The sequence below is a fragment of the Schistocerca americana genome, chromosome 4 (genome assembly GCF_021461395.2).
Source record: "Schistocerca americana isolate TAMUIC-IGC-003095 chromosome 4, iqSchAmer2.1, whole genome shotgun sequence".
NCBI classification, from domain to species: domain Eukaryota; kingdom Metazoa; phylum Arthropoda; class Insecta; order Orthoptera; family Acrididae; genus Schistocerca; species Schistocerca americana.
Genome location: NC_060122.1, coordinates 229,994,647 through 230,010,683, shown reverse-complemented (window position 1 = coordinate 230,010,683; position 16,037 = coordinate 229,994,647). Strand labels below are relative to the sequence as shown.

At 36.5% G+C, this 16,037-nt stretch overlaps 1 protein-coding gene across 3 annotated transcripts in view; it reads right to left on the bottom strand.

The window, feature by feature from the left end:
- Positions 1-14,828, bottom strand: part of LOC124614034 (RUN and FYVE domain-containing protein 2) — a 149,029-nt gene extending 134,201 nt beyond the window's left edge. Inside the window, exons 1-4 of one of the 3 annotated variants that reach the window (XM_047142861.1) lie at positions 14,608-14,741; positions 10,298-10,739; positions 10,057-10,221; positions 9,508-9,686 (exon numbers count right to left, since the gene is read on the bottom strand). In XM_047142861.1, coding sequence (XP_046998817.1) covers positions 9,508-9,686; positions 10,057-10,213 — 336 coding nt within the window. In that variant the 5' untranslated portion in view covers positions 10,214-10,221; positions 10,298-10,739; positions 14,608-14,741. Of the gene's footprint in view, positions 1-9,507; positions 9,687-10,056; positions 10,740-14,607 lie in introns of all 3 variants that reach the window. The other 2 variants (XM_047142860.1, XM_047142859.1) reach the window with 2 other exon arrangements.
- Between the last annotated feature and the right edge of the window lie 1,209 nt (positions 14,829-16,037).

The following is a 16,037-nucleotide window of genomic DNA, read 5'->3' as shown; positions in this document are numbered from 1 at the left end:
TCCAAGGCTATCAAAATGAAATATCAGCAGTATGTGGAAATTATCTCCTGGTACCCATATCAACTTTTTCTATACCACTATTCACTGCTGAGTGTTCCTTACTGCAATAGTGATAATTCTAAGTTTTGATCCTGGCATGCTGTTTGATGTAATGTCTGCCACACAGCTACCAAGTATATTAAAAACTTGTTTTAATCCTACAGCAAATATTCACAATTTAAGATGTTTAATGAAAAATGCAACAGCTACCTGCAAACATTTAGCATGGGAGAAAATAATAATGCTGACAAATAGTTTATAACATACTTTATCAGAAGGTATTGCTTTTGGAAATGTTAGTTCCTTCCTAAGGGAAGACAGAGGGATAGGGCAGAAAAGGTTACAATGTAGAGGTAAGTCACTCAGACCCCAGGCTGAGGTGGACCCATCTGTTGTGGCTGATGTCTCTTCATGTTTTTCTCTTCTTAGTCCTCACAACAGGTATCACCTTAAATTTGGGGCCTCACTGAAGGGCCCCTGCTTTTTAATTTTGTCTCTTTTTCCTCCCCGGGGGAAAAAATAGTTATTATGGTTGTTATGATAGTTGTATAGTTGTTTCTATTTTCATGTGTGCCTGTCAGCAGTACTTTACGTACTTATTTGTTTTTTGCCTGCTGAAGATATGTATTGGCCAGGCATTCAGTACACTCTCTCTCTCTCTCTCTCTCTCTCTCTCTCTCTCTCTCTCTCTCTCTCTATCTCGAGATAAATGACTACTGTATTTTTGTCTCTGTGGTCCTTATGTATTATGTATGTTAATGGCAGTAAAATTGTTCTGCAGTAGAGATCAGAAATGATCTCCACATACTACTTTTAAACTCATCAGCGAGTCATGTGACATCACCTCTGAACACTCAGTCTCTATGTGCCTGATTGATTAGTTAGAGTGAATATCATTCTGTTTGTAAATCCGTTTATACAGAGAAAACTTTTTTGGGGACTACTGTAAATTTATTTTCATATTTAATATCTGTTTAGAGAATTTCTAAGAATTACGTTGACATATAAACCCTTTCGAGGATACTGAGTCTGCAACGACAGTAACAGAAAATTTGACACGAGAACAAAGTGCAGTCCGTCAATGGTGATTAATTATTAAAATAAATTGTAGAAATGAATGATAACCTACACAACTAGCTGTTACCTCATAAACACCTGTTCTCACGACCAAATAAATACGGAAATAGAGCACTCCTTTTTGCAACAGGGATAAAACAGTGATGTTTCTCTGTGGCCAGTAGTTTGATGCAACACATATGTTTTCTCATAGTGTGGGTGGAATGAACAAGAATACAAACACTTTGTTTGCACTGGACAGAATGTGTACATTTTTCATCTCAAGCATGGAACTTATTTCAGGTATCACCCCTTCTCTAATTGAACACATTTGCAATTTTGTACTTTGCATAAATTAATTTTCATCTTACACTCTCCACAGCTTCGTTGAAGGTCATATAATCATGACAATCCGTCATTCTGCCTTGTCAGTGCTACTTTACAGCAGGAAGAGTGTGTGCTTATCTTCTGTACAAGTAGTAAGTAATGACTACCCGTACACTCCTGCATACTTCAGTAAGAGAGAACTAGTCAATGAGCATGAAGCGACTGCAGCGACACAGTTCTCAGACTCCTCATATTTGCAGAACTTCAGTGGGAACCATAGCTCATTAGCACTGATTTAACAGCATCGTCTTGATTTGTGACTTATGTAATCTGAACATTAGAGTTTTAATCACTCTGTTTCTGATCTCTAGGCAGCAGTCAGTTGCAAATGATAGTACTCTAAAATTTCTTGATGTTTCAAAAAAAGAATGTTTTCTTTCTCTGGGATTCCCATGCACATTCTCACAGCATTTCCATAATACTCGAGTGTTGATCAAACCTACCAGTAACAAATCTTCCTTTAATCCGACCGGGAGGGGACACGAAACACTAGAACATTGTTCAAGTATGGCTCACACACATGCTCTATATACAGTCCCCTTTATAGAGAAGCTAAACCTTCCTCCCAATAAACTAAAATCAACCACTCCCCTTCCTCACAACCGACCTTGTGTGCTCATACCATTTCCTACCACTCTGCAATGTTTTGCCTCGATATTTAGCCAACATGATAGTTTCAAGCAGTGCACCACTGATACTGTATTCGAACATCACAAGATAGTTTTTCCTACTAATCGGCATTTTTCCACATTTGCGGTATATAGCAAGCTGTCATTTACCAGCCAAAGAGAAATTTTGCCTCAGTCATTCTATATCCTGCTACAGCCACCCAACGCTAACACTTTCTCATTCACTACAGCTTCATCAGCAAACAGTCACAGTTTGTTGCTCCCATACCTGTCAGATTTTTTATGCATACAGATAACAAGAGTGGTTCTATCATACTTACCAGTGGCACTTCCAATAATACCATTATCTCTCATGACAACATAACAGTGACACCATAACAGGCTAGAACACTTTAAAAGTCTTCAAGACATTCTCATATCTGAGAACCTAGTCTATATGCTTGGACCTCTGGTAACAGCCAGCACTGGGCCTCTGAGGCAAATGCTATCCAGAAATCTAGGAATATCACATCCCCCCATGGCCCTTCATTCATGGTTTGCAGTATATCATGGCACAAAAAGGCAAGTTGAGTTTCCCATGAGTGATGCTTTCTAATTCCTTATTTTTTTGAAGACAGAAGTTTTTCTGCCTCTAGGAAATTTATTATGCTCGAACTTAGAATAAGCTCAAGAATTCTACAGCAAAACGAACATTCAACATACTGGTCCATAATTTTTTGTGTACATTCTTTTATCCTTCTTAAATCCTGGTGTCACTTCACTTTTTCCAGTCACTTGTGGCTTTGCACTAGGTAAGACACTTGCAATAAATGCAAGCTAAGTAAGGGAGCCAATGCTAACAAGTACTTTCTGTAAAATAGCATTGGGATTCCATTCAGACATGTCAGCTTATCTGTTTTCAACCCTTCCATTTGCTTGTCAATGCTAACGATGCCTATTTCTAGGACCTCCATACAGGAGTCCGTGATAGTCAAAAGCTGTCATGTCTGTATGACTTTCCCGCTTGAATGATGTTCTAAATGCGAGCTTTCCTTTTGTTGTCTCCTACTGCCACGTCAGAAATGTCCAGAAGTGAGTAATAGGGGGCTTTGATATGCTTCATGGTTTTACATGAGATCATATTGAGAAAAAAAATGCCAGAAGCAAAATGGATAGCAAACAAAAAATAATTAAAACTGTAAAACTGTAAAACTTAAGAATCCTTCTTGATGGTAATATGCTTCCATAATATGAATCACCTTCAGTACAGCCACAGACAGCCTTACACAATAAACATCCAAATCTGTGTTAGTTTTCTTTATGCATTTCCATAAAATAGACTCATGACAGCCCTTAAGATGAATAAATATGTATGGCATAAAGTTTGAAACTCAAAAAGGGATGAATATCAGACTCCCAACCTACAGTGCAAAATGCAGAACAAATGAAAATATCCGAAATGGTAAGGGCAATTGCAAAATAAATGGCTGAATTTCTACATTAAATGACAAAGTATATAATACACAAAGAAAAAAAGAAAAAACGTTCACGACCAAACAAAATAGCAAGTCTCTATCTGCATAGTGTAAACCTCAATCATACATCATCAGTACTAGCACATTTTGAGGGAATCAAAATGATTTTGAGTTTCAAAACTTATTTGTCAAGCCTTTCAAATCACACATAAAACTTATAAAAATGTTTTTCGAATTTCAAGGTACTTCTGACACTGAGGGTACCAGCCAGGGAGCAAAAATACACAGCACTTAACTTGTGGCAGTACCCACCCTCTCAATACAGTACCTCTGACGAAAAAAATCAGAACCACACATTTTGGGATGCGCTACAATAGACCTTTATATTTTACCAGTATAAATGTTGTATTAACATTTCATAAATGCTCAGAAAAACTTTAAAATAATGTTTGATGAAGTCTAAATCTCAAAAAACAATCCAGCCCCACCCCAGAAGGTCACAGTACTGTAAACAACTCTCTCTCTCTCTCTCTCTCTCTCTCTCTCTCTCTCTCTCTCTCTCTCTACCTCTCTTTGTCCAATTAAGTACTGACCATGCTAATGTGCATCCATGAACAAATACGAGGAAATTGCTGTAAATAATATGGAGAAGAAATTACAGGAAACTGTAGTGTCATTGGTAAGAAAATGTATGTTTAGATTTGCTGTCTGAAGTTTTGCTAGAATTTTTTAAAAAAGTTAACTTGCCCTTTAATATGAATTTTATTAGGTGAACAGTACCAGCTACAAGTTACCTTACGACTCAATCTAAAGATAAGTTTTAATGGTATTGTCCACACTGTGAAATACATGGTGTTGACAATGTAGCCTCAGTCCTGTATCAATTAATAAGGATCTACAAGCAGGGACAGGGAAAAATCATTCTATTTTATGGCCATGTTTTGTTTCTTTTTCTATTTTGTTCCAATTTCTACATTATTTTTTGCCAATGTCCGTGGTTTTTTCCCTATTTTAGTATTAATTTCTGAAAGCTTAGTTTTGAGTACCCTATCTTTGTCTTATTTCAATGTTTTTCAGTGTTATGTAATGTACATATCCACTACAATATATTTACTGGCACCACAGATAACCTTTTTTCTACATTATTAAAAAAAAATCATTTATGTTAAATTCTTTAAATCAAATCAAATAAAAATATTTCTGCAACCATGAACTGTTGCAAGTGTTTTTTTTTGTTTTTTTTTTTTTTTTTTAAGAAAAAAAAAAAAACCTCATCTGAAGCAGGACAAACTGTCTTCAGCGAAACATCAGACACTTGACAATGTCCACATTTACTGTTGACATGGATAGTTGTTTTGACACTAAATAGTGAAATGATTCATAATAACGACTTCATCATTATCAATCTATGATTGAAACAACTGTCAATGCAGACTTGCATCACCTGTGGCCATAGAGTTGTTAGTCTAGTTTGAAGGTTCAACCCAATGTGTTTCAATGTTTCCTTCATCTCTGCCTGAAGTATTTGTCTATCTATGTTCCTCTAAAGCTTGCTGATTTCATAAAAAAACACCTTTTACCACAATAATGAAGCAATATTCAAAGTCTTTCATTTTGAACTCAGGTACTAGTTTTATAGGGCAATGTATCCCCAGGCCTAAGTTAAGTTGAAAGTTGGTAATCTCGATCTTAGCTTACGAACACAAAGTAATTTTGTATAAACTAGTAGACCATCTTGTGTAGCATGATTGACTGTGTGATGCCTGTCATGTGTGATACCTGTGAAGTTTGCGTACAGCACAAAACTAACTGATTTACGTGGTTGTAAAATTACATAACTGCCATATTGGTGTTTTCAAATTTATTCCTGTGTAATACGAATATATGTAGTTTAATTAAAGCATCACATTAAAGACCTCTCAAAAATGCATAATTTTTGGTAGGATTTTCTGTCAAAAGTGTTGGGAAATATGACATCAGTGACTAAAACTATTACAGGAATGGATTTAATTCATGTGGGGCTATTTTCGTATGATGTCACTTCTAGAACCATGTTATTTACACGGGAAATGAATTGTTATTCTAAGATTACACACAGCCTGAAACAAAGCAAGCTAGACTATCCCACCCGCTATTATTGCACGCCTATTAATAACTTTTTTTTTTCCTTTTCTTCATTTTTCATTGTGTGTCTAGTTACCCATATCATGTATGTTGTGTATACCCAAATCTGTCAAAATGTTATACATACCATATTCCACACACATTTATAATTCAGATGATAATTTGCAACAGCCTGATTATAGTGGTGTATTTAGTTTTTCTGGTAACCATATTAACAAAAAATAACAAATATTTGAAATTATCAAAACAACATGCAATGGCAGATTTTGAGTGAGCTATATCAGTAGTTTTGGAAGTGCTGACATCTACCATAAGAAAGCTGGGAATCTGGACTTTACAGTAATATGCTTTAATTTTTGAGAAACTAATTAACTTAACAGACATTAGGTATTTCATAAAACCTGTCAGTGTTTTATTGTGTTGCTGAAATCTGTATTTTGCATTGTCATTTATGAAAAATTACCCTGCCTGTATCTACAATATACAAATGAAAGATGAGCTTCATTTTATCTGAGGAGGATAGTTTTGGGTAAATAATGATGGACAAGGAAACAGGGGCATTTATACACGTTTTTGGTTATCAGGAAATTAAAAAGAAAAGAGTCAACATTTAAAGTAAGTTAAGAGAGAGCTGCATGCAAATAAGATGTGGAGGTGCTTTTTCTCTTGAGAAATCATGTAAATTAATGTAACATGAACATACACATTGTAATATAACAACTGTCAGTACTTCATTTAATTTAATCTGTACTACAAAAATTAGTTTCTAATTGGAAGCTTTTTTGATAAATAAATGATCACAGCATGAGTCACGTAAATGTATATGATAATTATGTTGACATGGTGTCAAAAACAAATAAAGAGAAGTTGTTCTTAAAAGATATTTCTCATGTGACAACAAAATCAAAATCATTATTATTATGAATATCTAGATACATACTCTTTAATCCACTGTATGGTGAATGGTTTATGCATCTGTATGAGCCTTCACTGCTCATATCTTGTCCATCAGATCATTTACGTATATCAAGAATATGAGCGGTTCTGGGGCACTCCTAATGATACCCTTACCCTTGTCTTTAATAAAAACTCGCCGTCGAGGATAACATACTGGGTTCTATTGCTTAAGAAGTCATTGAGCTTCTCACATGCCTTGGAATCAATTCTGTCTCCTTGGACCATCATTAACAGTCTACAATGATGTACTGTGCTAAAAGCTTTCTGGAAATCAGCCTGTTGTTTTACATACGGTATCATGTGAAAAAAGGGCAAGCGGAGTTTTTACATGTGCAATGCTTTCTAAATCCATGTTGATTTTTGGATAGGCATTTTTCTGTCACAAGGAAATTTATTACATTTGAACTTGGAATAGGTTCAAGAATCTTGCACCATTCCAATGTTAAGGATATGGATCTATAATTTTGCATGAGTGTTCTTTTATCCTTCTTCTATACAGAGTCACCTGTGCAGTTCCAGTCACTTGGATTCAGTGGTGGGCGGGAGATTTGCTGTAAATGCAAGCTAAGTTAGGGGCCAATGCAGTAGACTACTCTTTGTCAAATCAAACTGGATTCCATCTAGACCTGGTGACTTATCTGTTTTTATCTCTTACAGTTACTTCATAGTGCCAGGAATGCCTGTCTATATGCCCTCCATACAGGAGTCTGTGTGATAGTCAAACAACAGCACATCTGTATGATCTTTCTGCACGAATGATTTTTTTTAAACACAAAATTAGACCTTCAGCTTTCCTTTTGCTGGTTCTATTGAAACACCAGACTGATCGATGAGTGACTGGATAGAAACCTTCGACTCGCTCAGTGACTTCACACAGGACCAGAATTTTCTCAGGTTTTCAGAAAGATCCTTCCCTACAGTACGGCAGTGGACAGCGATACTTTGTGCATCAATCTTTTAACAGGCGCATGAATCTCTACTAACTTTCACCTGTTCACATTCCCAGGTTATTTTTTGACCCAAGAGTGCAACAATCTCTGCTTTCGCAGCAATTTTTGAAGTTTGTTATTAAACCACAGTATGTCTTTTCTGTCTTTGATCCATTTACTCAGCACAATACTTCTCTGGACTGTGATTTACAATCATTTTAAACTTTGCCCATAATTCCTGTGTGTCCATCTTAGTTGAGCTAAATGGTGTCTACTCACTGTCTACGTAGGTTGCTAACAGTTGCTTATCTGCTTTTACCAGCATTACTCTCAAAGCTTTCCTAAGCATCATCACTAGGATGATGTGATTTCTGTATCTATAATGACACTGTTGATAAGGTCAGGAAGGAAAGAGTGGCTAACATACTGATCCCATTTTATACATGGCTACTCAAGATCATGAGCACTGCCAAAAGAGTTAGGTATGTTACACAGTTCACTTGGATCACAGTTCTTTCTTAGAAAAGCCCATAACAGAAATATGGCATAAACAATTATTGACGAATGGAAGGAAATTAAAAGCATATTTCAGATCCTGCCTTATAGAAAATGTCTCTGGAAGTTCTCTGTGTTCTTTGGGTCAGAAATTCAGATAAATTACTTAGTTTTATCTAAATCCAACATTGGGCGTTGCAGGGCCTGAGCACTTTCCCTCGATTACACTCAAGTTGGCAATGTTTCACTTTCAGGAGGTAGATAGTTTTAGGGTAATAATGGTAGCTGAGTGCATAAACTGTAACTATTTTATCTTCTGTGATTCTATTTGTGATTCCTTTAAATTTTCCCTGTCATGGCTTTGCCTTTATTTTTACAACTTGTCTGGAATGAAGAGAGTGGTGATGGACAGATCTGTAGCATAGCCTGTGGCCTAGGATCAATTACAGAGTGACAGTTGGATTTTGAGTTAGTGAAGCCTACGAATGTGATGATATGACAAGAAGCTCAGCTACAGTTAAAAAACAGTTCAAGTAGTAGGTCATGATGGTAGGAAGAACTCCGTTAACAGGTGGCAAAATTGTTGTTTACTAAACACAACCGGTTTTGCAGCCTAAAGCTGTGTCATCAGGTGCAACAACATTAAAAGATCATAGGCATACCCACCACTCCTAGTCAAAATTTACTATTCAGAGAATATTGTCAATACTATGGTGAGTGTAAGGTAAAGAAGAAAAACTCAATTCTTTAAAATTTGACTGCATCATTGAGAAGGCAGGGTAGCCTGGTGCAGGGCAAAGGAAAAGTGACCCAAACAAACGACAAAGAGAGACTACTAGCAGAGTTCTTCCTAACATCATGCCTTTCAATAGCTGCAGTTACGGCGATTAACTTGTCAACATTTGTGATTACACTCACTGTTCTTCAAATACACGGGGCATTATGTACTGTTATTCTTGTCAGGCTGAAGCATATATGCTTCCTCGTTGTTCTGTCATTAGGTAATGACACCACACCTCACAATGAACATTACTCTGCTAAACAATTAAGTAATGGCAGTGCCCTGCTCTAGGCTTTTGCCTCTGCAAATCTATATAAATGCTGTGAAAAATGGCCACCTCAAGTATTTGTTACAATGATTTGTGTGTAGCAGAATACATATATATACCTTCACGGAGTGGAAATCAATGACATTTCAAAATAAAATAAAACTCTCCCATCATCCACCATCATAACAACCAGCTGTATTAGGTATCACGTCATACTGCCATTCATGTAATAAACATCAGTGTTAGTTAAATAAAAACAAATAATTTCAAAGCAATATTATGTCAACTGATGCAATGAACTAATTAATGTGGTACATGAAATACTGAAATATTTTTTTCATTTTGTAACTGCAATTGCGATTTTTCCTGCAGAAATATAGTACCTTACCTTCTTTGGCTTCAGCCCATGCCTTAATACATGTTCTAACACAATGAAAAAGTGTTGAAGAGGCATATGATCAGAGTCAAGCATTCTTCCATATTTAAGTGATGTTTCAATCAATTCTTTGACAATTAGTTTTGATATGTTCAACAAGTTGCTTCTTTCAATCATAACAGGATCTCGTGCTGTAAAAGGACAAGAAAATGGAAAGCCATTCCTCGATTCTGAAGTGATAAATTAGGAATTCTCAAGCAAAACAACTGAGTATTATGAAAATGACTGACAGACAGTTGAGACTGTCCATGAACATTTATTCTTGGCAACAGTATAATTAATATCAATATAACTAATACAGTTACAAATGTAATGCATCAAACTACTGAGGATAACTGAGGAAGCAACTTTTGTTAGTAATAAAGGAGTAGTAGGATTGAACTAACACAATAAAATTAGAGAGAATGACAAACATGTCCATGAACAGTTACACACAAACAGTTATTAAAAGGTTAATCACATCACAAAGATAGTGGAAATATTACACAGAGGTACACATACCTAGGAGAGGTAAAGGACCATCAGGAGAAGGAGTAGATGGTTGGGAAGAATCAGGAACGCTGAATTCAACATCCTGAAGCTCTTTGAGGCACAGCCACTCGCCATCCACAGAAACACGAAAGTTGCAAAGGTAGATGGTGTCCTGGGCACCAGCCATGTCCTGGTCTATCATGATTGCACAGTAAGCACTCCCACTCGTTCACTGGAGAATGCTAATTATGTATGAAGCACCCTTACCTACCATAACAGTGTGCATCACATTACACACATCACTACATGAATCACTAGACTACACTACTGTGCAATAGCTACAAATTTCCAGTTTTCATAACTGACAGACATAAAATGGCTACATATGTAATCTGATCAGGGCACAGATGTGGTTAATAAAAATTGGATTACAGACAATGTTATGTCACATGTCAGTTTACAAATTCAAGAGGAACATGTGGAATACCACACAGCTTTACGTGAGTCACAATTCCTCACTCTGGCAAACTCCCAGAATGCACACAGTGTAGCTATTGATTTTCTGCCACAGTTAGCTTCCCCCTCCAGATGGCACTGAGGAAGTGGATCAATACACAATGCTTACAAGCAGATGTTCGTGCTGAATTCCAGAGGCTAATCATTTTAATTTAAATTTGGATTGTTCCTTTCAGATTAATCTGCAGGTCTTCTTCCTTAAAACGAAAAAATAAGCCAAACAAAAAGTAAATAAATATTTCATTGAATGCCAAAGCAGACAATTACACCTCACATAAAAATCAAGTTTCTGAAATACAGAGATACAAATGTTTAAAACCAAATTATAGTCAGGCAAACTGGAAGGGAAAGGAATGGGAGGGATTTACCTTTAAATCAGTAGACAAAACTATCACACATATTTGGAGCTATCATACAAAACAAACAACTAAAATCATCTTACATGAAGCATGCACACCTCCTTATAGGGCCCTAATCATATTTTTACAACAACATTAATATCTAAAAATAGTGTATTTTACTAAAACTGTATTTCTCTATATTTTTCCTTAACTTTACATTTAAGGATTATCTACCACTACTTACTTACCGTTGTTGTCATAGCAGCCTACACCTATCAGATTTTATAAATATTAGAAACTGGTCAACAGGTTAACACAGGCTGAGAAAGCCATTGCCAAATGCGCAAGTGGAAACTGCCGTATAAATATCAAGTGAAAATCATTAATATGATACATTAAAATATCACGTGATGTTCCTTTGGCTTTGTGACAGTGAGGAATGCTGCACACGCAAACTTTTCTTACATTCCTCACCTTATAACAGCAGATTGTCATTCAGAAGCTGCTACGATACATCTTCCACTCTGCTGCAGTAAATTAGTCAGTATATCCATCTCGCTGGACAAGCATTTCCATCAAGATTCATCCTCTTTCAAGCAGCACTGTCAATTAACAAAGCATCAACCCCAAACAAGTTCTTGGTATTTTATTTGTAAACTAACACAATTACATCCACCATTTAAATTTAATAGGAATTCCTGGAAGGAAGATGACATTCTTTTCACCAAACATTACAGAGAACATTTAGAGAAGCAGCATCTGCAGCTGATTGTGGAATGATTCTAATGCCACATTTGTTCATTACCATGAAGACAAAATAAGAGAAATTAGGGGTGATATGGAGGCATATGGACAACTGTTTCTCCCTTGCTCCATTTGTGGGTGGTGGAATAGGAATGGGAGTGACCAGTAGTGTTGTACAAGGGACCCTGTACCATGCACAGTATGGTGGTGGCTGAGTGAGTGAGTGAGTGAGTGTGTGTAAGACTTATTATTCCTCAGTTTTTAACTTCATGACCACCAATAATAGGTAAATTGAACCACATGATTCCTTATCATTATCCAAGACAGTTCCATGATTGATCTGATTGTTACAGTCATATTTTATCAGAAAGCATATCCATGTATTACTCTGCAAGTTTACAGTTTTCAGTAGAGTGGTACTGATGAAGCATACTGACAGATTCCCCAAGTTCAACAAGAACAGTAATACTAGTCATCAATACTTTGCTCTCACTAACTGCATTTCATATTTCTACAAGTGAAAGCTGCTTCCTAAAATGTTAACTGTCATCATTAACAGATTTCAACATGCGATATTTTTCTTTTGCCACACCATTGTGACGTTCTCAATTTCACCCCACATTGAATGTCACTTTGTTATGATGTTACTACCCTTCCATATAAAACATTTAATTTTACTGTCAGTATCTGCATTATTCTTCCACTTATTCTCTTATTTATAATACAACTTGTTTTATTTGCATTTCACTATTTTATTTCTTAAATTATAAGTACCTTCTTTTCATGATTATTTCTTCTGCCTCTTCCTCTAACTTTTTTGACAGTATTTCATTTCTGTTTTCTCACTTGTTAGCTCGATATTTTTATGGTTTCAGGAACATCAACCGTAAGTCTTGCACAGCATTACTTGGTACCTATTTTAACAAGAACCCTGTGTGTGTGTCTCATTTCAACTTGCACAATATTGTACACATCCTTCTTCCTCACTTCTTACATCCTGAAGACAGAGACCCTCATTTAGGAAGCAACATATCTGGTTAATGTTTCTTGTCACCATCAGTCTTAATTTTGGCCATTATTTTAGTTATGTACTGCATTTCTATTCATATTTGAAGACTTTACTTTTTTATATTTGGTTTGTGGATTTTGTACATTGTGCATATGCACAAGCTACACAGAAACTACCCAGCAAATGCGTAAGTAGTGTAATGTGATTACTTCAGTTACACATCAAATATGACACGCAGACTGAAGAGAAAATATTTTCTGATTTCCAGCCCATTTTTCCAGGTAGGATGCCACAGATATTTAAGCATTTTGTTCAAAATGCTATAACCATAATTCTTCACATGAACTTAACTTGTAGCAATAGCCACCAAAATGTTTATTGTAATACATATAAATGTTCAAAGGCTAAGTAACATGTTTGGAGAGAGTGTTTCAGACCACTGAAAAAAACAATATGTGAAATTTTGGTTTGAGAATTGATTTCAACTCTCTGCGTAAATTGCATTACTTTAATACAAATGAGTACGGCACGTGAAACACTAAGTCTGCATTTATATATTACAAATATATGGTTTATTTTGGGGCTGAGTTATTGAACTGGTGGTGGTAATTAGCAGTATGCTATTGTTTGTTTACTGGATGAACAATGGACGAGATGGTAAGAGTTGTGTAGTGGCCGAACTTAAATTTTTTGCTGTTCATGTATGATGTATGTACAAAATGTTCAACAAAATACTCAGAGGTTTACACGTTATGTAATAAAGCTTTCATTAATTTGCCACGACATTTTAGTTTTTGCAGTGGAAAGTGCGCTTCATGTGGCATGAACAAAGCCACTGCGTTACTATAGATAAAACTGTTACCACAACCATTATTACGCATTAATATTCATTGATGTTGGCAACTTGAAACCACATTGTCACCTTCCAACATAACCTACACCTCGCACTACACTACTCATTACCACATCACTGCAATCTAGATTTCTAGGAAGGGACGAGAGAACAGCTGCTGTCCAATAATCAAACAGAAAGGGCATATGGGTTAACACGGCTAGGCTAACAGAGTAAAGAGCGCGCGCGCGCCCACACACACACACACACACACACACACACACACACACACACACACACACACACACACACAGAGGTTTGCAGGGTGTGAATGTAGATAAAATTGATCTTCAACTATCTGAGACACAAACAGTAGAAACACGATAGTATTCAGTTGTTGTTGAGCTAGTCAATCAATTTAATCTATGAAATGTAAAGAACCACTCCATCAACAATATAGTACAAAACAGCTTTCTGCACTACGTTTAAAAAAAGTAGGCCTACAACCACTTTTCCTAATGATGTAGGCAGGGCCACCTCACATCACAACATTGGAAACAAAACACAAATTATAGTTTAATCTATTTTCGACAAGGTGGCAGAAAAAATATGATCACTGCGAAATTATTCATGGTGTGAAACAAAACCTCTGGGTACTGTTTTATTGTACATCAAGGCATGTTGAGATGCTCAAAATATGTCATTCGGTTCAACTCTTGATGTACAGGACATCTCTCTACCTTGAGCATTCTTTCACCATGGAAAAAAGGGGTACAGGAACGGAGACTGTCACAGTTAAATATGACAAAGACAGTGGGTCATAAGTAGTCCTTTTACTAGGACTAATGTTAAACACTTCAAGAATAACATTCATATTCATTAAGCTCTAGAGAGATGTTATGACACTAACGGGTTTTGTTATAACATTATACGTAAGTCACAAATCAGTTTTCCTGTGTTCCACAAAAATAAAGTTATTTCTTAAATTTTGACTAGGCCTACTAGGATTCCGTGTTCAAAATGTTTCGCTGATATCAGCATATTTTGGAGAATATTAAACGCAATTCAAATGATTGTTCATTCCAAATGCTACCATTCATTTAAAATTGCGGCAAGGTGTAATGAAATTAAACTCTTACGTTTCTTTGACTTATCACTGCCTGGCCTTCCTCTTGCTACTACAAGTATGGGCCATTTTTCATCTCTTATAGAAGATATTGAGGACGAACGAGACAAACTTTTTCCTTCCGACGAGTTAACGGATTCATTTCTTGATTTGTCTGTTGGAGATGTTGGAAAACCTTCACCACAGGTATTCGCCATATTTAAACTAAAATGTTTACATGTCAACCAGCTGGAGCGTCAGAGATCCTATTAAGTTGCTTGACATCAAAGTATATTATCCTCCGGAGAGTGCCTGTCAAAAAAATTCCGGCACAGCAAACAAGAAAAAAAACAGATGTTTTACAGTCTAAGTCAGTTAATGCGTTCATTACATTTAAGTACTAATACAGCTGCAATGAGACCCAATTTCTTACATTTCTTTGGCTTATCAATCCCTGGCCTTCCTCATGCCATTTCGTTTTATGACAGAAAGTTCTTCACAATTCGCGTCATTCATCAGATAGATTCATGTCAAACAGCCAAATGAGCAACGGGATTCAGGACATGTTTAAAGGCTGAAAGCAATCGCCTTGATATCTCCTACAGCACCATTGCTTTGTGTCTTCAGACGAAGTGACAGGGGAACCATGGCAATCCGTCTAAACTAAACGACTGTGGGTCCAACAACGAGATCAGATGCAAATTAGTAACACAGATCACACAGACTGATTTCAGACTAGTAATGGAGGAGTTAAAATTTTCCAAAATATCATTTTGGTAGGTGGTAGTGACAGAGGGGAATGGCAGTACTAGTACTCAGTTCATTGGACGACAAATACCATATCACTAATAATTCTTGAGCAACTGCATATACAACAGACGTGGCGCCACTTGGCCGCCAGTGGCGACACCGAAATAGCGTGTAGAAACACCCAAATACCTGTGGCGCCACTTGAGAACTATGATATTTTTAACTATGCCACAAAAGTTAAAATCGCGTAACTTTGTCGTACCACTTCCTTCACTCACCACCAAAAAACGTCTTTCGACTGTCATCTCGTGGCTGAACTTCGAAGCACCATCCCAATAGTTTGGTTTTCATGTCAGTAATTTAGCTGTGCGTGAATTTCGTAGTGCTTAAAATGTCTACATAGTGGCTGTTAGTAACAACTGTATAATTTATTGAACTTATGGGAGTGGTTATTAGTTTCCCCAGTTATAATGCAGAACACAGTGAATAATAAAAATACAATTATATTGCATTCAAATATACACACTCACCATTACAATATCATGATGCACCCTTGCACCATAGAAAACAACACAAAAAGAGACAGCATCTGACTCTGTGATAATATTCACACTGGCACTAGTGACAACACGATATCTGCCGCTGTCACCACAGCAGCCCCATCCTTTTTTGAGGAGTGGAAAGTCATGTCAGTCCAAAACAGTGAGATGCCTA